The sequence below is a fragment of the Chiloscyllium punctatum genome, chromosome 40, assembly GCF_047496795.1.
Source record: "Chiloscyllium punctatum isolate Juve2018m chromosome 40, sChiPun1.3, whole genome shotgun sequence".
NCBI lineage: Eukaryota > Metazoa > Chordata > Chondrichthyes > Orectolobiformes > Hemiscylliidae > Chiloscyllium > Chiloscyllium punctatum.
Genome location: NC_092778.1, coordinates 45,613,138 through 45,636,184, shown reverse-complemented (window position 1 = coordinate 45,636,184; position 23,047 = coordinate 45,613,138). Strand labels below are relative to the sequence as shown.

At 42.0% G+C, this 23,047-nt stretch overlaps 1 protein-coding gene across 1 annotated transcript; it reads left to right on the top strand.

The window, feature by feature from the left end:
• The first annotated feature begins 84 nt into the window (after window positions 1-84).
• On the top strand, window positions 85-21,197 carry LOC140464554 (cerebellar degeneration-related protein 2-like). The gene is made up of 5 exons (XM_072559777.1): window positions 85-373; window positions 5,080-5,192; window positions 13,896-14,044; window positions 15,119-15,271; window positions 19,689-21,197. The coding sequence occupies exons 1-5, from the start codon at window positions 289-291 to the stop codon at window positions 20,593-20,595; spliced, it is 1,407 nt and encodes a 468-aa protein (XP_072415878.1). The 5' UTR covers window positions 85-288; the 3' UTR covers window positions 20,596-21,197.
• The last annotated feature ends 1,850 nt before the right edge of the window (window positions 21,198-23,047 follow it).

Below are 23,047 nucleotides of genomic sequence, written 5' to 3'. Positions count from 1 at the left end.
GAGCGGACGCAGTGATTGGTTGTCATTTGAATTGTTACAAAGAAAAGGGCGGAGCCCCGGCCGCTAGGCGGAATCCCCGTGTTTGCTAGTGCACTTAGAGCTGGTCATAGGCATATAGTGCCACGTTGCTTTAGTCTCATAGAGGCACGGAGTAAATGCAATAAACGTCCAAAAAGAGCGACCGGGTGAAGCCTGTCTGGAGCTGGGGTACAGCCACGTTATTGACCTTTTTTTTCAAGCCGGTACTTTTCTTCCTAATAAAAGCAAGCAAACAAAACAAAAAGCAAGATGTTAACTGACAGCATAATAGAGGAGTTTGACTGCCGGGAGGAGGAACCATGGTACCAGCAGCAGCAGCAGAATATGGAGCACGGTGAGTTTAAAGTTTAAAGGCGCTTCTCTAGATTGGAGTTTGTTGACAGGTACCAAGAAAATAGGCTGCAGGCTGCCAGCTTTATCCCTGAGGTACAGTCGATGAGGGAAATCTGAGAAGAAAGACAAAATATTGAAAGCAGACGGCATCTGTGGAGAGAGGCACTCAACGTATTAAATTTGTGACCTTTCATCGGCATTGGTTCTTAAGAATCCTTCTCCTTTAATCTGTATCTAGCCTGAACCGGGATGAAAGGAAATAATAGTGCTGTCCTTACACAGTTGAGTGGGATTTTGTAAAAGAGACCAGCACAATGTCTGTGTTATCGCAAAGACCAAGTAAGTTGTTTGTTCACAGGCTCTAATTAACATTGAACGGTGTTATTTGCTGAGCAGTGGAGTTTACCGCAGTCGGTGGTGCAAGAGCATCAGGAGACCATTCGGCCTGCCTTGTCTTTACTGGTTCTTCTTGAGATACCCAATCAGACCCGTTCCTTTTCACTCCTCACAGCCCCCATTCCAAGAATTGGTTTGTGGAAATAAATTTTACCTATTTGTTTGCGGGGTAAACGCCATATCTGGCGAGTTTCCTTTCAAACTGCTGTTGAGCCTGGGATGGGGAATGGTCAGTGGTTGTGTCCCTGGCCGTCCGGCATTGACTCACTGGTGTGGGCTGGGGATGCTGCAGTTCTCCGACCTGTGTCCTCTGTCCCTTTCCCGCCCCTCTGGCTCTGTCTCCATCTCCTTCTGGGGTGTCTTTCTATCCTTCTCGCCCAGCGCGCCTTTTCGGAATGGCTTGCCCTGGAGAGAGCTGTCTCCATAGAAACCATGTCCTGGTGAGAAGCTGAACTGCTGTAATCGAAAACCATCCCCTCCCTTCCCTGGAGCTTTATCTGAATCCCACCCCGTTATTTCATGAGGAAAAGTTGCTCTCCGCTTGGACTAGGAATCGGCGGTTTGTCTCCAACTGGCCTCTGAGGCTGGAGTTCGGGCTAACGGAGACAGGTTACCGCCTCACTGTAAGGAGGGCAATCATAGACCATTCGGCCCTTTCGTGTCTGTACTGGCTCTGCGGAAGTGCAGTTTGTGCCACTCCTATGTTCTCTTCTCAGCCTTACACGTTTCTCCTTTTCGATAATTTCAGATTGCCTTTCTCGAGTTGAATCCTTTGTTCCCGTTTCAGACTGTTTTCGATCCCCGAGGGGGAGCAGGGGAGGGAAAACAACTGCTTTTTAAAAAAAAAATATCTTAAAACTGTCCTTTTTACTTATCAGCCTTCCTGCAACTGGGAACCACGTGTCCTTATTTGCTCCATCAAATCCCCTACTTATCAGGAAAATCCTCTTTATTAAGCCTCGTTTTTACCTCCTGCAGTAGGCAGAGACCGTACAAGGTTTGTCCCTGGTGTTTTGACAATGCTAAGTAAAGTTGCTACACAAATCTGAATCTGCCTGAGAATGGAGAAATTTGATACTTGGGAAGATGGGCTCTTACAACGATCTAAATGTGCTTCATGTTGTAATGTCTGCCTGACCTTGGAATAATAGTGTAACAGCATAGGGTAGCCCTGGATGTGTCCACTGCGAAGACTGTGTTCTTCCATTTAAAGAGTCATAGAGATGTACAGCACAGAAACAGACCCTTTGGTCCAACTCGTCCATGCCAACCAGAAATCCTAACCTAATCTAGTCCCATTTGCCAGCACTTGGCCCATATTCCTCCAAACCCTTGCTATTCATATACCCATCCAGATTACTTTTTTTTTTAAGTGCTATAATTGTACCAGCCTCCACCACTTCCTCTGGCAGCTCATTCCATACACGTACCACCCTCTGTCTGAAAAAGTTGCCTCTTAGCTACCTTTTTATATCTTCCCCTCTCACCCTAAAACTATGCCCTCTAGTTCTGGACTCTCCCACCCCAGGGAAAAGACCCTGTCTATTTACCCTATTCATGCCCTTCATGATTTTGTAAACCTCTATAGGGTCACCCCTCAGCCTCTAATGCTCCAGGGGAAACAGCCCCAGCCTGTTCAACCTCTCCCTATAGCTCAAATCCTCCAATCCTGGTGACATCCTTGTAATTTTTTTCTGGACCCTTTTCAAGTTTCGCAACATCTTTCCGATAGGAGGGAGACCACAATTGCACACAATGTTCTAAAAGTGGTCTAACCAATTTAACTGTTTCTTTCTTTCTTTCTTTCTTCCTTCCCCCTCTCTAAAGATTGTGATTTGCTATGATTCTAGACCCACTGCTCAGAACTCCTCTTGATGTGGTTTGTCATTAAAAATGAACTTGGCTAATGGAGTTTGGGTCACGAGGCTGGTCGTGGCAAATTGACCTGGTTCACATATGGACAGGCTGTGGAGTAGGAGCAGTACATCAACAAGAGTGGATCCCAGGCTGATATTTGCCTAACCTACTTCCCCAGTGTCTGAATAACAATATGGAACAAATGACAAGTGTCTTTATTACTGGCTTGGGAGCACATTAAGAAACTCATTTAAAGACCTTGTAACAGACTTTTGGAAACAGAAGGGCAGCTTCAGTTCCAACTAGGACACTGTTAGAATCTGCTGAATAATCAGAAGAAGATGCACTTTGAAGCACTCAGCAATGTTATCAACATGGGTTCTCAGTTTCTCTGTTGCATCCTCCTATTGAATCAGACAATGAAATGAGATTAAATCAGGAGTCTCAACGGTCTAAAGGATAGCGAGGATTCTTCACTGTCAATGTCTAAGCAACGATCAGGCAAAGCCATTAAACAGTCCCTAAAAAGCTGATTACATATGACCAAACTAGAGGAATATAGAATTTTATTTTGGGGGGGGGGGGGGGGAAATGCACTGGTGGAGGTTAAACTGTCAGTGCAAAGTTGGACCATGTTTGTGTTTCCTTAATTATGGTGGTCCTGATATTTTCTTGTGATTGTAAACTGATTTTTAAATGGTAGCCGGTTGAGACTGGGCAGGATCAACCGTCTCTGATTGTATCTTTGCAACTTGGATCAGTCAAAAATGCTAACAGGTTAAAATTCAAGTGAAATGGATGTGGAGTAATGTTGTAAGAGACTGAAACTTGTAATTTACCCTGCATTTAACTTCATTCTGCTTGCTCAGTCACAGCACAAAATGTTTGAAACGCTCACTGTGTGTCAGGCAACATCCGAGAAGTGAGAGTTAAAGTTCGCCTTTTACCTGTTTCTCCGCAGATGCTGCATGGCATATTGAGCATTTTTCTGTTTTTGTTTCAGGTATCCAGTATTTTTTTGTTTTGCCCTTTGCCAATGTAATAACCTTTTTCTAGTGATCTGATTAATCTGCCTTCACTGCTGCAGTTATTGAATTCTCTGTCCCATGATGTTGAAATCAATATCTTTGCCAATCCTGTCACAAGTTTGTGCTTCCGTCACCTGCTTTACACTATATCATTTAAAAGGAAAGCAAGTTGCGTTTATGTAGTGCCTTTCATAATCTATCCCACAGTTTCTAAGTAGCCAGAGAAGTAGTTTTAAAGTTGTAAAGTAGAAATCTACATACAGCAAGGTCTTGAGCAACATGATATATGGTTTAAATCATTTTGCTTTCCTTTTAAGTGATGCTGGTTGAGGGGTAACCAACTTGCTTGCTTTTTGTTAAATAATTCTGTCCAATCTCTCTTCCCATTCCTCCGAGAGGGAGAAAGGCTGTTGTCTCATCCAAAAGTCAGGGCTTGTGATAGTGCCGCATTCCCTTTGTATAGCACTGATTAGGTTCAAGCCTCTTTCCCAAGTCACTGGAAAGGGCTTTGATTTAGTGACTTGGGCAAAAGTGCTACTCTTTGAGTCATAGCTGACATTACTGATAATCTGAAGGAAAAATGCATTAGTTGTTAGTTGCAGGTTGTCTGAGACCATTGTTTGTAAGGCCAGTTGCTGCCCTTTTGGAGATGGGATTCCCTGTTTGATTGCCACATTTGAGACTGTGTCTCATGTTTCCATCCAAACTTGTATTGGTACCAAAGGTGATGCTGAAGTCAAGCTGAAAGATGTTTTGTGTGCACATGTGGGTTTGTATAGTGTTTACAACTACTGCTAGCTTCTCAGTGGCAGACTGTGATTATAAAACATTCATTGACAATCAGAGTTAATCCCTGGATTATGTCTACTTGATCAGATTACGCATACAAAGGGAAAATTGTTGATGTAATCTTGTTTTCAATTGAATAATTGTTTCTTGAGCAGTAATCATCAAACCAAGTTTTAAGTGAGAGTTTTGAACAATACGGACTTTCAACTTTGGAGCAAGGTGATCTGAGGTAGAAAATGGCAAGTAAACAATGTCGAGTTGGGACTGATTTCTGAATAATTTGGAGATTTGATACAAGGGGAAATGGAGGCAAAATCAATACCAAAAAGCTCTCAAGGTGACCTATTCATCATTCTTTTCTCTTTTTCCAAACTCTGCCTGTATTTGTCACTTAAACCCTAAAGAAAATACAAACAAGGTTTAAACTTGAGTCCTACTGGGCCATGAGCACATGTTCAAATCCAAGAAAAAATAGATTACAGGTCATGCTGAAGAAATTCTGCACCTAGTTTCATATGAAATGAACTGTTTGGGGATGAGGGGGACCAGAGTAAATGTTGGTAGTTGAAGTATGTAATGGTCTCCTGCCCCTGTATCTAGTGATAACAATTGTTCATTTACTTTTGTTTATTTTTAGACCTACACCTTGCAGCGGAGTTAGGGAAAACATTGTTGGATCGAAACACAGAGTTAGAGGAAGCCCTTCAGCAAATGTATGGGACCAACCAGGAGCAGCTTCAAGAGATTGAGGTGAGAGGTTTGGTCTGTAACTTAATTTTGATGGTTTTGAAAACAAAATGCGAATCGGTGAGTGCTATAGTTACAACAGATCAGTCATCTGCTATGAAATCAACTTTACCTGTTCCCTCTTGAGAACATATAGTCTTGTAAGATCTTTCAGCCTTTGCACTTCTGCTGTCTTGTAATGTTCTTATCAAATGGACCTTCACTTTGTAGGTGCATTCAGAACAAAGTCTAATTTACTGCTTCAATAACCTCTGCTCTTTCATTGCTGAAGGTGTGTCATATATTGCAAATAATATTGGCAAAGCTGCTATTTGTTACCCTATCCTACGAGATTGACAGGATGTCTACTTGAGGTGGAAAATACAGCTAAATGTCACCCTATGTGCATGCACACTCTTTGGCAGGTATTTGTGTAGGTATCAGGTAGTTTATACAAACCAATTGCCCCATTCCTTCAACCACATGCATGGAGCCCAAATATTGATATAACTCACTAGTCGAGCGTAGCACAGATAAAGAAACTCTCAAACTAAAGGATGTTGTTCAGTCCCTTCAGACTGTTCTGCTGCTCAATAAACCATAGCTGAATTTTATCTAGTCTGAGGTGCTATTCTTCATACCCTTGCATAGCAAAAATCAATCAAAGGTTGACAGCATCATGAAATTCTTGAGTGGAGTCCTGGGGACCTGAGGGTTTAGACCAGGATAATTTCTGAACATCTGCCTTTCTCTCTGTGGGGGAGTGGGAAATTTTTGGCCTCCATTTTGTGGTTTCGCTTTCTTACTGAGTGGTTTCTTGTTGTTTAGAGGCCCTGGCACCAAGAGCTGCAGGAAGGAACCAGACCTTATTAATACTAGAATTTACTGATGTGGTAAAGCAAAACCCTGTGATATTTTCTTGTTCGTTCTCCACTGAGTGAGGCATCTCACTGGCATTAGTGAATGCTGATATGCCACAAAGAATTTGTGCTACTTATAATAGCATCACCTAAAGAAAATGTACTTCTCAGTGACCAATAGCTTGGTATTTGTTGGATCTGCGTGTGCTGTCTCCTCCTTTGTCCTTCCTCCACCCCCAGCCCTTCTTGTTTTGCTGGCTTTTACCTTGTTGTCAGCATTTGGATCTGCACAATCACACAAGGCTTTGTGTGGATCCAGTAACTGACATTTGTCTGTTGTCTGGTAAAGTGCCAGGGACTGAACTGAATTGTTACATGGGGTTCCTGTGAGGTGACACCCACTCCTAGCTCTGCTGTCCTGTGTTGAAGATGTTTTCTTTCTGCTCTGAAATGAGGAGTTTATGATCTCTGAAATTTGTAGTAAAACCAGTCAGGTGATATGATTAGTACAAATGGAATGAAAGAACTTGCATTTTTGTAGCACCTTCCATGACTGCTGGATTTCTGAAGCACTTTAAATCACAGTCATAGTTTTAATGTTGTGCACAGCAAGCACACTCAAACAACTATGATTGTGATGTTGATTGAGGAATAACTATTGGCTGGGATAGTGCTGAGGGAGCTTTAACATCCACTGGTTTGGGAGCCTAAGTCCTGGAGTGGGACTTGAACTTTCACCTTTTTGATTCCGAGACTATATTGCTACCCAGTAGCAAATTTAATGACTTCAACTAGAGAGAACTTTAACAGAAATTCATGCTTTTAGCTTTGCACTATTCAGAATGCACAGCGGCAATTAAATATTAAAAATGTTTAGAAACCAGAATGATTTGCCATAGGATGACATTGAGGGTTTGTTTTGCAAAAGAACAATGATGGTTAAATAACTTTTTTTTTTGTCTTGAAAGCGAGTGTAGATATTGTAATCTTTATATTCATTTTGTCAATGCCACTTAACTCCACCTTTTTTGACTAATAATTAGTGCAATGTTAATGACTAGAAACTGAGAGAATTGGAATTGTTCTTATTCAGCACGGCTTTAAATAAGACATAGGTTATAGGAGCAGAATTACATCATGTCCACTGTCATTTGATCGTCTGAGTTTTGAGAGAGAACTTTTTAATTTCTGTAGCATCTTGCATGATCTCTGAACCTCAAAGCCCTTTACAGTCAATGAAGTGCTTTCCTGTTTTTGGAAGTATGGGAAGGCAGCACTTGCAGCAGTTAATTTCTGCACAGCAGGATCCCAATAGGAGCTGTGTCATAAATGACCAAATTGTTTTTTTTTCTGACTGCGAGAGCTCACAATGCACAACGTTAAACTGTGGCTTGAAGCACTACAACACCCTTTTTTGAAGTGCTTCAGGACATCCAGCTATATAAATGCAAATTCTCCCTTCCCATTCTGGTGTTACTAACGAAGTCAGATTTTATTGCCCTCAGAGGTAGCAGTGAGCACACTCGTGAACCACTGCAGTTATAGACCCACTGAGGTTTTACTCCAAGTAAGAAACCAAGTGGTTTGCTTCGCTATTTCAGAGGTCAGTTAAGAGTAAGCAGCACTGTTGAGGATTGTCAGCCAGCCTGCACTGTGACATGAATTCCTCCCCCCATAGGTTTTTGTTGGATTTTTAATCTGGTAGTTTCATGGCTGTTGTTAATGTGGACAGCAAACTGCCCAGCCTTCAGGACAACAGCGAGCACAACACCTTACAACCCTCTAATGGCAACCACTGCAAAGTGTGTCAGTGTTGAAGTGGGGACACCACCCACCTTGTACGCGGCAGGTACTCATGTGACACAGCCACCGTTGGCTCTGTCATATGCTGCAGGCAAGGATGCCCCGAGGCAGGGTATGTTGGAGAGACCAAGCAGACGCTATGACAACTGATGAATGGATACCTGGCAACAATCCAGCGGTCAAGGACATTCGGCCTTGGATTTTCTGGGTGACGGACTTTGCGATACACAACAATGCAGAGTTGCCCAGCAGAGACTGACAGCCAAGCTCAATACCCATGAGGATGGCCTCAACTGGGATCTTGGGTTTATGTTACACTACAGGTGACTCTACTACAAAGGGTTCAGAAAAGATTTAAGGATGTTGCCAGGGTTGGAGGATTTGAGGTATAGGGAGAGGCTGAACAGGCTGGGCTGTTTTCCCTGGAGCATCAGAGGCTGAGGGGTGATTCTATAGAGGTTTACAAAATTGAGGGGCGTGAATAGGATAAATAGACAAGTCTTTTCCCTGGAGTCGGGGAGTCCAGAACTAGAGGGCATAGGTTTAGGGTGAGAGGGGAAAGATATAAAAGAGATCTTGGGGCAACTTTTTCGGAGTGCTACATGTATGGAATGAGCTGCCAGAGGATGTGGTGGAGGCTGGTACAATTGCAACATTTAAGAGGCATTTGGATGGGTATATGAATAGGAAGGGTTTGGAGGGATATGGGCCGGGTGCTGGCAGGTGGGACTAGATTGGGTTGGGATATCTGGTCAGCATGGATGGGTTGGACCGAAGGGTCTGCTTCCATGCTGTATGTCTCTATGACTATACACTCACATATATACACACAGTCTTACACATGATCACACTCTTACACTGTCACAGACCATCTCTCATACTATGCGCGTGCTCTCTCGCTCTTACACTCGTGCGCACTCACATGCACATACACTGACAAGCATGTACTCCATCACATGCGTGCACACTCTATCAATCATGTATACACATGTTCTCTCATGCACGCATTCCCTCGCACACGTGTCCATAGGGCAGAATTTGTTTCTGCAGATACATTCTATTTTGTTCAAAAAACACCCAATCTGCAAACAGTCAGTCCATGTGATATTTTATAATTTCCTACTTTTGGAAATAGAGCCAGTCTGACCCAAGGTTGGGATGCAGACAGCCTCTAATCTCTCACATTTTAATGCATTGTCTTTATACTGATAAAACTCACGTTATTCTCAGGACTGTGACTTGAAAGAAGTTCTGGGATTTGCATATTAATCAATTGAAACCTACATCCTCATTCCACATGATTAGACTTAAGAGCAACCTAGGTTTGTTCAATACATTGCATTAGTTGTACGACGCTTTGATCTTTTACTATAAATTCGTGTCCTTTGCTCTAACTCCACTAGCGACCTGATGAAGGAGCAGTGCTCTGACAGCTTGTACTTTTAAATAAACCTATTGGACTATAACCTGGTGTTCTGATTTTTTTTTAAACTTTGCCCATTCCAGTCCAACACCGGCTCCTGTACATCATTGTTAATGAGACTAGTCTCATTAATTAAATTTTAAATCCCCCCCCCCCCCCTGTTGCTGTAATGGGATTTGAACTCTTTGTCCTTGAAGCAGTACACAGCCTCCCAGCCATTACCAATCTAGGATCGTTACCACCATGCTATCACTCTAGATTTGTTTTTGTATTGATGTTGACTGAAGGATGAATACACGACTGTGGGAAGGGAGGAAGTGAGAAGGAAAATAAAACGTTTGCTCAACCACTGAACATGATGCAATAACCCTGAAGTGCTGTCGGATGATGTGTAGGACTGGAATGTGTGTAGACCATAGTGTGTGGTGTAGCAAGGAATGGGAGCCAGAAAAAATTCCTGACCATTGCTTCCGGTTTGGGATTTGGGTGGATGTTGCTTGGATTACAGTGTCTGAATCTACCAGTGATGTAATGTGCAGCTGCTGTGCCCCTGAGGAAACTTGGATATTTATTGCTGTCAAGTTCAACACTACAATAACAACCTCAATTGACAACTTCACAAATACAACCTTCTCTTCTGTTAGTTAACAACAGGGTCAGTCACAGAATCAGTTAGGTGATTAGTAACTGTCTAAAACTTTAAGCAAACATTGGTCACGTCCCTAATATTTCTATGGTTCAGTGTCAGGTTTTTTGATAATACTGCTGTGAAGTGTATTGGGACTTGTGTTCATATCAAATGTTTTATGGTAGAAATAAAGTTGCTGCCAAAACACTGGGTTGAAAGTGATCCATCCTGATACAGCATGGCTTGATACAAGCTGACCTTTGGACCTTCCTGATCTCTGTTTTGGCGTTCAGAGGAGTTTGTATCTTGTAACCTTTTGAGATGAATGCTAAGCTTTGAAATGAAACCAGGAAATGGCAGAGTTGTGCTGTGGGGTAGTTGGCCTCAGTGAAGAGCGAATACTGGGTCTGTGTGATTTTTTTTTTTTTAAATTGTATCTATGGTATTATAGGGTTTAAGGAGATCTGAATCTTGGGTATATTGCTGCCCAGGGAGTGTTTGTCCTATAACAGAATAAAAATAATTTACGCAAGTCTCTTCTCTTCTGGAAGAAAAGGAATTGCTGCATGACCTGCCAGACGTCCTCATTGTCGCAAACTTTCATTGCAGCACCATCCCCTCTCACCCTCTCTCCCCCTCTCTCCACCTTTTTTTCCCCCCCCCCCCCCACCTCTTCTCCTCCTTTCTTCCTCCCCTCCCCACCCCTCTTCTCTCTTTCCCCCCTCCCCCTCTCCATTGGACTATACACTGGACTATTTTTTAACTTTGTTTAAACACTTTGAAATCATCGTTCCCTCTCTTTTTCTTTCTTCCCCATGTTTTCTCTCTTTCCTTCACTCTCCCCTTTTCTAATCACTTTCTCTGAAGACCATGGGGAGAATCTAGGAACAGTAAGAGGAGGCCATTCAGTCCCTGAATCAGTTTTGCCATCTTGGCTGGTCTGTGGCCCAACTCTGGCCCATATCTTTAACACCTTTTTGCTTAATAAAAATTAATCTATCTCAGATTAAATCTAACAGCTGATTCAGCATCCACTGCCATTTGTGAAAGGGTGTTACAAATATTTGTGTAGAAGCGCTTCCTGTTACAATGTGGTGGTGAACTCTTCTGTTAATTAAACCAAACACCCAGGAACGCTCACCTCTCCTTGTAATCTTAAAATATGAGTGACTGGGAACTCCCAAATTCCACTATTTAAAGAAAATAATATTAATTTACTTTAAAAGTGAACATTAAAAATCTATTCACAACTCTGAGCTCCCCTTCTCTTAACTTAACTTAATACCTGCATTCAACTCTATAACAATATGCTGTTCCAATAAGACATTTATTAAGATTACATCAACTTAATTTCAAAACCACCTCATCGCTATCCTTTTGTGACTTCACTCATCTGGCTACTGAATTCCCAAATGGTCGTCTTTCCTTTTACTGTGAGTATGTTTCATGTGAAAAGGAACCTTTTGATAGTGTTTCCTAATTTCTTGTGTCACTCTTGCTCTCGCGCTCTCCAGCTTTTAAAATGCCTGCATTTTTATACTCCCAACATTGGATTGTCTCATGTTGGCAAAACAATACATTCAAACGCTATTGGATTTTAGTATCCTCGGGCATAATTTAAACTGGCTAAAATTTGAATTGTTGTCAAAGCAGCCAAAACTCGGGTATCCATTTCACAGCCAAATGTTACTTTTTTTTGCAATTTTCCAGTATACTGTATGACTGCCATCTAGTCATATGTAGATGCTGGTAATCTCAGTTCAGAACAGCTGTCATTTGCTGGCCCCCTTTTTCACACTTGCGCCCCCTCTTTTTAAGGTACAGGACACTCCTTCAACTTCATAACACTTAAATTTTAGTTAAGCAAAGTTATTAATCTTAACATCTGATTCATCATCTACTGCCATTTATGAAAGGGAGTTCCAAACATCTACCATCCTGTGTGTGTGGAAGTGCTTCCTAACATCTCTCCAACATGCTCTGGCCCTAATTCTCAGGCCCTGAGTTCGAGAGTCCCCAACCAGTGAAAATAGTTTATCTTTATCTACCCTGTCTTTTCCTGTTAATATCTTAAAGACTTTGATCAGCTCATACTCTAACTTTCTAAATTTTAGAGAAAACAGGTCTAATTTCCATAAGCTTTCTTTATAAAATTAGGTTAGATTACCTACAGTGTGGAAACTGGCCCTTCGGCCCAACAAGTCCACACCAACCCTCCAAAGAGCAACCCACCCAGACCCATTCCCCTACATTTACCCCTTCACCTAACACTATGGGAAATTTAGCATGGCCAATTCACCTAACCTGCACATTTTTTTTTTGGACTGTCGGAGGAAACCCACGCAGACACTGGGAGAATGTTCAAACTCCACACATAGTTGCCTGAGGCAGGAATTGAACCCAGGTCTCTGGTGCTGTGAGGCAGCAGTCCTAGTCACTGCCACCGTGCCACCACCCTGAAGTCCAGGGCATTCTTGAAAACCTATGCTGTACTCTGTCCAAGGCCAATATCTCCTTCCTAAGGTGTGGCACCCAGATCTCATAGTTCACCAAGTGGGGTCAAACCAGTGCTTTACATAACTACAGCATAACATCTGCTTCCTTTTATTCCAACTGTCCAGATATACAGGCTTTTGATTTTTTTTTTTCTCTTTTCTGTGTCGGTTGGCGATTGTTTGAAGTTTTATACACCTGAAGTCGTGTTTTTTTTTTTTGGACATCCACTGTGTAATTTTCTAAACCGTATGAAGTTAACCTGATCCATCCTTTTTATTTTGGTCCAAAATGGATAATGTCACATTTGCTTTGAGCTGCATCAGCCACAGTTTTGCCTATTTGTTTAGTCTATCAATATACTTTGCGATTTAATGCTACCATCTACACTGTATGATGCTGCCTAGCTACCACAATTATGGCTATCGCAGTGGGAATCAGCTTAAGTGGTAACTGGAGATGTCAAAGATAAGTGTTGAGGGAGCAGAGACTGAAGGTGTTGAGCAGAAACTGACTGTGTTGTCCAGTTTTGCTTTTTTTTTGAAAGAACGTTTGAGGAATGGATGAGACTTGATTCTTAGTCTACTTATTTGTTAATGAGCAGCAGAATGGATTGCACTTCATGCTGGAGTGAATGATCCCTGCCCTCTCTTGAAGATCTTACTTAAAGGGGTCTATCTAGGATCATTCTGGGAGGCAGCCTGGACAATCTAAACATTCTGATTTCCCACCAGGAGCTACGATGTGGATTGATGAAGTGGGTGTCCTGGCTGAAATACTATTTTTCTTGGTCTCGTTTTTTTTTTATTTTCTTTCCTGCTGTTGCTTAGTTCCTGGTACTCTCTTGGTCACAAGGTGCTGTGTTCACATCTCACTCCAGGACCTGAGCACAATGACCAAGGCCAGCACTCTGATGCAGTACCCAAGGAGTGCTGCATTCTCAGGCAACAAGACATTGTGGTCCTGTCTGGCTCCTAGGGCCGATGTTAAATATCCCACAACACACTCTGTTTTGAAGAGAAGTAGCGTTCTGCCTGGTGCTCTGGCAAATCAACATCTCGCACAAATCTAGCTCATTATCACATTGCAGTTTGCAGGAACATGTTGCCATGTTCCTATTTGTACAGCAGTGACTGCATTTCAAATATGTCATTGACTGACTGTAAAGTGCTTTGAGTCATCTGGCAGTCATGAAAATTGCTGTTTAATTTCAAGTGTCTTTTTTTTTATTTCCTCCTCCTCCTCTTTCTCTTTCTCCCCCCCCCCCCCCCCCCCCCCCCCCCCCCTCCGCTCTCCATTCCTGTCTTGACTGTGTATTAAGTCTCAAACCTGAACCTTTCCAGTGATAGGCTTGGTTGAGGCCAAGATGATCAGTGACTGTCATGTGCAAGGAATTGATTTTGGAAGGTCTTGTTCCTTCATGTCCTGCTGAGGTTTTTTGTAATGAGTGGATAAACATGCACAGTGTGAGAATTCTGGTTTGACCCTTCACTGCTAACTGATTCCTGTTTGTGTCTCAGTATTTAACAAAACAGATTGAACTCCTCCGTCAGATGAATGAGCAACACGCTAAAGTTTATGAGCAACTTGATGTGACTGCTCGAGAGTTGGAGGTGACTAATCAGAAACTTGTTATGGAGAGCAAGGCATCCCAAAATAAGATTATAAGGTAATTAAATATTTCAAATCTGAAATATCTTGACCATTAAAAATCTTGTGTAACTAAGGCTTGTCATTTTGTGATCAAAAATGACCATACATACATTTCCCATTCAATGTTGCTACGTCAACAATCACAAATAGAATTGAATACATGGTCACGATGGCTCTGGGGAACACGTTTTTAAAGTAATACCATTCTGTATACAATAAAAGGTTGAACTGATGTTCTTGGTTAGTCAGGGGCTTGATGATAAAACTGATGGACAGCAAGCAATCACAGGATCAGTGAAGAATTGAATTTAGGTCAGACTGTGTGATGTTACTAAACTTGCTAAGTGATCTTTATTGATTGTCATGTGGTTGTGTTCCCACACTTGGTGTTTTCTGCCTAACCAGTAAAGTCATAGTGCAGTATTACATTCAAGATGGTGTTGAAGCCAGAGACTATGAGACTCCGACTAATATCAGGCAATCTAGAAGGAGTCAGTATGTGTTGAGTTCTACTTGGTTATTATGAACAAATAAGTGTGTGTGTGTGTGTGTGTGTGTGTTTGCCTGTAAACATGCTGCTTAACTTGCTTTAACTTTGATTTCAAATGTTATTGATTTCAGCAGGCGATGTGAAACTCTGATAGCCAGCCACTATTTAATAGTGAGGATTAATGTGGAGGAATCATTAGGATTGAAAGTAAAATAAGGAAGATAAACATCTTTGGTCAACTCTGGGGAAGAAATTCCAAAGTTTTGGAATTAGGTAGCAATGACAGAACACTTTTATTTAGTATCCTTTTGATACTGTTGTTTACTATAAACTCTCCAACTTGAAGGTAGTGACCCCTAAATTTCCAAAGCACCTTGCGATGCTTGCCTAATAATTAGATCAAATTTTAGACTCCACTAAATCCCCCTCAAAATCATCACTTTAAATCTAAATTTATAAATGTGAATCTCTATAGTCTTCAACTAAAGTCTCTGACAAGTTGCTTGCATGTTCATCAGCCTGATCAATTACTTGTCACTGACCTCTGACCCAGCTCTCCACAACGCTTTAATTGGATTTGTCTGATTTGTGTTTTGGTAGCTTGGCAGAGACAATTGAAGGTCTACAGTCTCACATCGATGAGCTTCAGAGACAGTTGGAGGATCTGAAGGACAGCTCGCGACACGAGGGCACTGAGCAAAAGAGGGCGATGCATAGCCTTCCATGTCTGAAAGAGTTATATGATCTTCGAAAGTAAGTTCCACCATCAGTGTTATTTTATTGAAACTGAAATGTTTTCTTGGCATCTGCATGTTTGTCCTTCTCAGGCTGAAGTGTACAGTGCACCTTGGAGAGTTAAGGATCTGTTGTTGCTCAGTGAGCGCTGCGCTCCACTCTGATTCAGAAAGCCCTTGGGTTCTATTTTCCTTGCAGAGATTTGCACCTACAGTCTGGGCTAGCATTCTCAGTACAGTACAAAAGGAGTGCTGCCCTGCATGTCTCTCTGGTCTTGTTGACCGGAGGCCCTGACTAACCTCTGAGTAGATGTAAAATACACCATGACAATTTTGAAAAATAGGAGAGATTTCTCTGATCTCCTGGGTCCAATCTTATCCTTGTACCAACCACAAAAAAAAACATTTTGGAGAATTGGAATAATTGCCATATATACTTGAGTAGTGATCAATCTTCTGAAATAGTTGATATTTAGCCTTTTAGTCAAGGCACTTTCTGCTTTCTGCTTACCACTTGCTTAACGCTGGAGTCCAGCCTGTGCTGGTGCAAACACACACATTCGTTCAAATGCTCCTCCTCCTCCACGCGTTCACATGGACTGTCAAGGCAGCAACCTCACTGATGCCTGCGGAGTTCCAGCCAAAACCGCACTCTAATATGACAGTGTTAGTCCCTAGAAGAATGGGGGATACGTGGCCCATTGATTGCTGAGCGGGCAAATAATTGCACAACAGCTAGAGAATGCAGTATATTGGAGAAGAGCATTCAGGAATTTGTAGGAAACTGTCTACACTAATTAGGCAGGGGCCTAAAAATAAATGTGCCAGCAGAGGAAAGCTTGGCGTGTGACACCGTTAGAAAATCTAAGTTGCAATGTACTTCAGTGGAAATTGTCTGACTTGGTTCATGGATCTATCCAAATCATTGCTGTGAAACATGCAAAAAAAAAACATGTTTGGCTTTGCAGATTTGGATGGTGCACCACCCTTATAAAAGAAAAGCTGTTGTCTTCTGTGACAGGTGGCTTGGATTTCACAAGGTCTCCCAATATAACTTGATGTGTATCACATTTCAGTGTTTTTTTAAAATCAGACATTGACCAAAAGACTGAATACAGATTTATCTATATTGGAATCTCATTCCTTTTGATGTGCTAACCAGTGAATGAAACAAAAACTGGAATTCTGGAAAAGCTCAGCAGGTCTGGCAGCATCTGTGGAGAGAAATCCGTTAACGTTTCAGGTAGAATTCTGAGGAAGGGTCACTTGATCTGCAACATTAACTCTGATTTTGTTTTTATTTCTGATTTACAGTATCTGCAGTTCATTCATTGTTAAAATAAAAACTGAAAGAAGTTGGTGAGAAGACAGTATTAGTAAAGACTTGCCATGGAAAGAATACATTCAATATTATGCTGTTGTACGTCCTTTTGGGACAAAGCTTAAATTAACAGTGGTCAGAAGAGAAATGTCCCCTCTCAAACAGCAATTCGTATAAGGAGCAGTTTTTCATGTTCACAATAAATAAAGCCACCCTCGTCCAGCTTTTAAAATATCGTTGAGAAAAGTTTGGCGTTTCTGACTATGAAGACTACATAAAGAGAGAAATCTTCTCATCTGACTGGTTCAGATTACATCTTGTTAATTATGTTGCTGAAGTTAAGAATGTAAGCAGTTTACAGAGATATTGATGTGTTAAGGAATGAGGCACAGTATTGGCGAATGAGGTATAATGTGGGGAAAATGTGAAGTTGTTTGTTTTTTGATAAGGAGAACAAAAGAACAATATTATTCAAATGGAGAAAAACTGCGGAAAGCTGCAGCACGGACTTGGCACTTGTGTGTGACAGTCAAAGCCGTACACAGCCACAGCAGGTATTCAGGAAGGCCAAGTAAAAACAATGACTGCAGATGCTGAAAACCAGATTCTGGCTTAGTGGTACTGGAAAAGCACAGCAGTTCAAGCAGCATCCGAGGAGCAGTAAAATCAACGTTTCGGGGAAAAAGCCCGTCACCAGGGATACCTGATGAAAGACTTTTTTTGCTCGAAGTGTCAATTTTACTGTTCCTCGGAAGCTGCCTGAACTGCTGTGCTTTCCCAGCACCACTAATCCAGATTCAGGAAGGCTAATCAAATGTTGACCCTTACTCCAACCCCTTTGAAATATGAGTATTGGGAAGTCTTGCTGCAATGGTACAGTATACTCGTGACCACATCTGGAGTACTGTGAGCGGTTATTTAAGAACAGATGATGTTATTTTAATGCAGGCAATTCAGCTGGTCCCCAGTATGGAGGGATTGTGTTGTGAGCAAAGTTTAAACATGTTTAGTACTCTACTGACTGGAGTTTAGAAGAATGAGGTGCTCTCATTGAAACACAAGATTCTTAAAGGGCTTGACCAAGTAAATGCTGAGAGGATATCTCCCCTTGTGGAAGAGTCTAGGATGAGATGACAGTCTCCAAATAAAGGGACGCTAACTTAAGGCTGAGATGGGGAGGAAGTTCTTCTGAGGCTTGCATCTTTGGAAATCCCTGGCACAGAGAGCTGTGGGAGCAGAGTCCTTGTGCATGTTTAAGGCGAAGGTTGAGCAATTCTTGATCCAGGGAAACTGGGATATGGGGAACGGGCAAGAAAGTGGATGTGAGGAGTGTTAGATCAGCTGTGATCCATTGAATCGTAGAATCCCTACAGTGTGGAAACAGGCCCAACATCCCAACACTGACCCTCCAAAGAGCGACCCACTGACCCACATTTACCCCTGACTAATGCACCTCCCCTCCACATCCCTGATCACTATGGGCAATTTAGCATGGCCAATTCACCTCACCTGCACATTTTTGGATTGGAACACCTGGAGGAAACCCACCCAAACACTGGGAGAACGTGCAAACTGAACACCGACCTATTGAATAGCAGCAGGCCTGAGGAGCTGAATGGGCTACTCCTATTCCTGTTTGTTATGGTCTGATGTTCAGGTCGACCTTTCTCAACTGAAAAATGTCTCTGTAAACCAGCTTTTCAAGTGTAGCTTGAGGAAGGAGGGGAGAATCGCAATGGCTTGATTGCAGGAGAGTCGGTAAATACTTCCTGCCTCAGTGAATGAGCTCAAAATTAGCAGTGCAGAAGACCTGGGAGGAGATCAGAAAGGAGAATGTGGTCACATCATTTAAGGACAGGATATCCCACATTCCAGAGGCTTCTGTCCGTCTGTCTTTGTCTGATTTCCCTGCAGCGTGCTGCCACCCCCCCCCCCCCCCCCCCCCCAAAAAAAACCAGCTGGTTTTACACCAGGCCAGCCTGCCTCAGGGTGGGGGTGGGCTTACTGGTTAGACCAGGGATGCAAAAGCTAACACCACCATCCACAGCTGTTGCTGTACCTACCCGTCCCATGCTGTGTGTACCTGTGCTAGCTTACAGTGCACTGCTGCCGTAGCCACCTTGTCTCAACAGGTAAAAACTCCAGTACACTGGATTGGACAGCAGAGAGATGATTTGTGTAATGACATGATTGCTGGTATTGATGAGTTATGTCATGCTGCAATTCCAGAAACTGTTTGTGATTTAGTTTTCAGAAAGTGAGGAGGGGAGTATTTTTAATAGATTTTAATACATGTTTGGGTCATGTTCTGGTAATTGGTATTTTCTGTATTAGGGTTTAAAAACTAAATATAATTGTGTTTGATGTTTAGTGTTTAACTTTGCATTTAGTGCCCACAATTTAATGTCTGTCTCCTTCCAAGTGAATTTTAATTTGCAAAATAAAAAAAGTACTGTTTGCCATTTTTTCCCAATGATTTGATATCAAACTCCATTTTTTTTTACACATGTATACAATGGGCCAACAACACCTCTGCTCTGATTTTTGTTCCTCACAAACGAAAAATTTCCATTTCGATCCCAAAATGTGCCAGAATTTGGAACATTAGGCTTGGACACCAGAGTGTGTGTGTTTGGGGGAGGAAACACAACAATGCTCCAGGACCTGCTGTTCTCTAAATCTAGGTACCTACCTTGTCTCTCAGGACGTCTCTTTGATTGCTGCAATAGATGTTAGCAGCTGTTCCTCTTGGCTAGAAAGACTAGCAATCGAGTTCATAATCTCAGAATAAAGAGCTAACCATTTGGCACAGGAGGAAGAAATGTTTTCACTTGGTATTGGGAATCTCAAGAATGTCTCTACCCTGAATGTTCAAATTCACTTCAATTTTAAGTCTGACTTTTTTGAGACAGGGAAAGGGAGGGAAATGGGGGTAATGTGTGAACATGGAATGAAGGTGGTAGATCAGCCAAGATGGTGTTGAATAGTGGATCAGGCTCAGGGTTGAATGCCCTGTTGCAGTTCCTGTTACTGATATTCCATCTCTCAAGTTGAACGATTTTCGGAACGTTGAGCTGCTGATTTATTGCAGGTTTTGTTTTTCTCTGTTTACCAGGTACTTTGTGTATGACCACTTGTTTGCTGCCGAGATCACATCTGATGAAACGCATGTTCGTCCGTTGGAGGACGAAAATGAGAAATTAAAAAAGAATATGAGGATGCTGCAGACTCAGCTGACCCTGGAGAGGCAGAGGAGAGAATGTGTGGAGCAGGAATATTCCCTGCTGCTGAAGGAGAATGGTGAGCTGGAGAGAAGTCTCTCCAGTTTGGATGAGTACAAACAAAGTATCCAAGAGCTGGAGAGCAAAGTGTTGGAATTACGTCAGAGAAGTCAAGGGGCAGTGAACTTTGTCAGCGTGGTGGACAATCTGCTCCCTGAATCCTTCCTGTTTTCTGGGAAAGATTCTTCGGGCCTTGAGCAATTCTCTGGGATTAAGGTTTGTGTGAATGGCGAGAGCTTGCCAGCTGAGCAGGCTCCACGGCGCTCTGAGACCCTGAAGGGCAGCTCTGATGAAGACCTGTTGAAAGGCCATGAGCAGACCTGTATCAGGAGAGCTGAGGCAGTTCGCCAGCGAGGCATTTCCCTTCTGAATGAGGTGGACGAGCAGTACATCGCCCTGCAGATGAAATACAACGAGCTGCTAAGCAGGTGCCATCCCCAGGGGGAGACACTGAGCCACAAAGCTGTGCAGACCCCTCAGCGTCTCTCCCAGGACCAGGCTAGTCAAAGCCTGCCCATTACCAAGCCCCTGAGGAACGATCCAGCCACTTGTCCTGCTCAGCAACTTCCCAATGTGGAACTGACCAGCTCTGCCAATAACTCCCAGCCAGAATACAAAGTTTTGTTCAAAGAAATCTTTAGTTGTATCCAAAAAACAAAAGAAGAGATCAATGAAAGCCGATCAAAATACAAATCTCTCTCCTTGCAATGTCCAAATGTAGCTCAACTACAGCAAGAATAGAAAAATTACTATTGTTGTATGAGTTGCAATAAAGCATTGGGAACTGAAGAAAAGCCACAAGAAAACCTCTTAACTTATTTTGTAAAAGAAATATTCCTTTCTAATTCTCGTGATCCAAGAATCAAAAGGATCTGTTTGGTCTCCATGTATTTGTAGGTCAGCTCTGTGTATGTGTGTGTGTGACTGTCTTAGCCAAAGAAAGTCCACATTTTTTTCAAAAACTGATGTATTTCTACTTTTTGGATTATCTGTCTGTTGTTATTGTGCATTTTCTAGCTGTAGGGAATCTTGAGCCATTGAAATGGTTAATTATATAAATTGGGAGATGAAGCAGCTATTTTTCTGATCAAGTCCCAAGACCTGTACGCCAGAAAGATCTTTATCGGTCTCTGGTCTTTACTGAGTGGGCTGGGCCCTTCACAATGGGAATGCCACATTGGCCTGGGTTGATGGTGCCAGGTTGGAAACCGCTACACTGCCTGGTGACTTTGACTAGAGCATGTCTGTAAAGTAAGAGGTGAAAGAAATTGTTCTGACCTCATGGCCTAAATGTTCTACCAGGTAATAGCAAAATTCATATTCAAGTGTAACAACTGAAGTACCCAGGAAGGGTCTCCTATTGTGAACTGACCTTTTCATTCCCTAAAGTGGGGGGTGGGGGGGGGGGAAGGAAGGGAAATACTGTTTGAAACCATGCTTAGTGAATTTGTTTTCAGAACATTCTGGTTTATACCTCTTATTTGAAAGAATAAAGTTGTGTAGCAGCCAAACTTAAAGTTCAAATCTATATTGCTGTACATTGCTATTGTGTAATACTGCATATAGGGCATTTCAGAATTTCTCTCTTCACTCAAGTGCTATTGTCAGGTCAGTACAAGATGAAGACTGTTTGCTTTTTTTTTTGAGGAATGTAGGGGGTTACAGTCTGAAGTGTGCATCTAACATTGAGTCTGAAAGGGACTTGCATTTCATTTACACCTGTCAGGATGTCCCAGAGTGCTTTTTGTCCATTATTGCATGATAATAGGTATCATTTCAGTAAGAACTGATGCAGCCATTTTACTGATATGATGTGGCAGTGTTGGATGGGGGTGGACAAGGTCAGAAGTCACATGACACCAGGTTATAGTCCAATAGGTGTACTTGAAATCACAAGCTTCCAAAGCAGAGGTTGATTTCAAATATACCTGTTGGGCTTTTCCTGATGTCATGTGACTGTGGGAGCTTACTATTTCTAAATTCAATGATGGAATGGTGACCAGATAGTTTGGGCATTCTTGCAGTGCTGCAATGCCTCTTGGCAAGTTGGAGATCTTCTGATGGTCATGTGGGAGTTAATGTCAAATCCATCCTCTTTTATATTCAGAGCCCACTGCATGACCTGCTGGTTAGGTTACAATAATAGAAATTGGGTAGCAGACAAATAATATTTACAGCTGCTTTTTAAAATGCATCAACACACTCGGTATGGTCTGTATTGGCAGCTGCAGTTTGTTTGGCAAGCTTGATCTGAGAAAATGCTGCAAGTGGTCAGCATCAATGAAGAGTTGTTAATATTGCAAGTATAAATGCTTCTTTAGAACTGTCCTGCCATGTCCAGTTCTAGGGGGAAAAAAATAAGTGGAATGAGGAGTTGTGCAGTGCTTAAGAGGTGAATGAGAGAGACTGTTGCTAGCGATGAAATGTGATACTTGGACATCCTCATGAGTTGGATGTTTTGAGTTAGGAAATGAGTGAAATGGCTTTTGGGTTTGCAGGAAACTAGTAGACTGAAGGTAGGTGAAAGATAAAATATACAAGTGGAAGAATGGGAAAAGAAGGGGAGAGACTGTCAACCATTGATTTAATGGTATCTTCCTAGGAGGTGACTGAGATACTGGGTATTTTTGAATTTGGCTATTGCTGCTCTGCTTTCCACATGAAGTGACCATTGAAATTATGGAAATGTTCCAATACTTCTCCCATGGCAGGAATAATTGATTTCCTAAGTGGAAAATATGGGAAGAGCAAAAGAAGCACTTTGGGATTTCATTCCAAAAAATTCAGGTGTTTGGCTTTGGTTGATTTAATTATATACAACACTCCAATAAGTGGTGCAGAAGCATCATAGATTTGAGGTAGGCTTTGGAACTCCAATATCTGGATGGATAAAAGTTTGCAATATGTTTCAGCTATTACACCAGCCACACTGCCTGTGTTAGTCATTCACTTTGTAATGTACTGGTTTATGAACCAATTGGAAACTTAAACTTGTGGTGCTCCTGAGACTTGTTCCTTTTGTCACATATGACTACAGAAGCTGATGGAATCTGAATAACTTATTTATAATGTCTCCACTCAAAAATAGATGGTCAGTACAAATGTGTTTATATTCAAATGTTGGTCTAATGCAGTGCTTTGTATGATTATGTAGAATTGTTGATATTGAACATTGTCTCACTTGCTTGAAAAT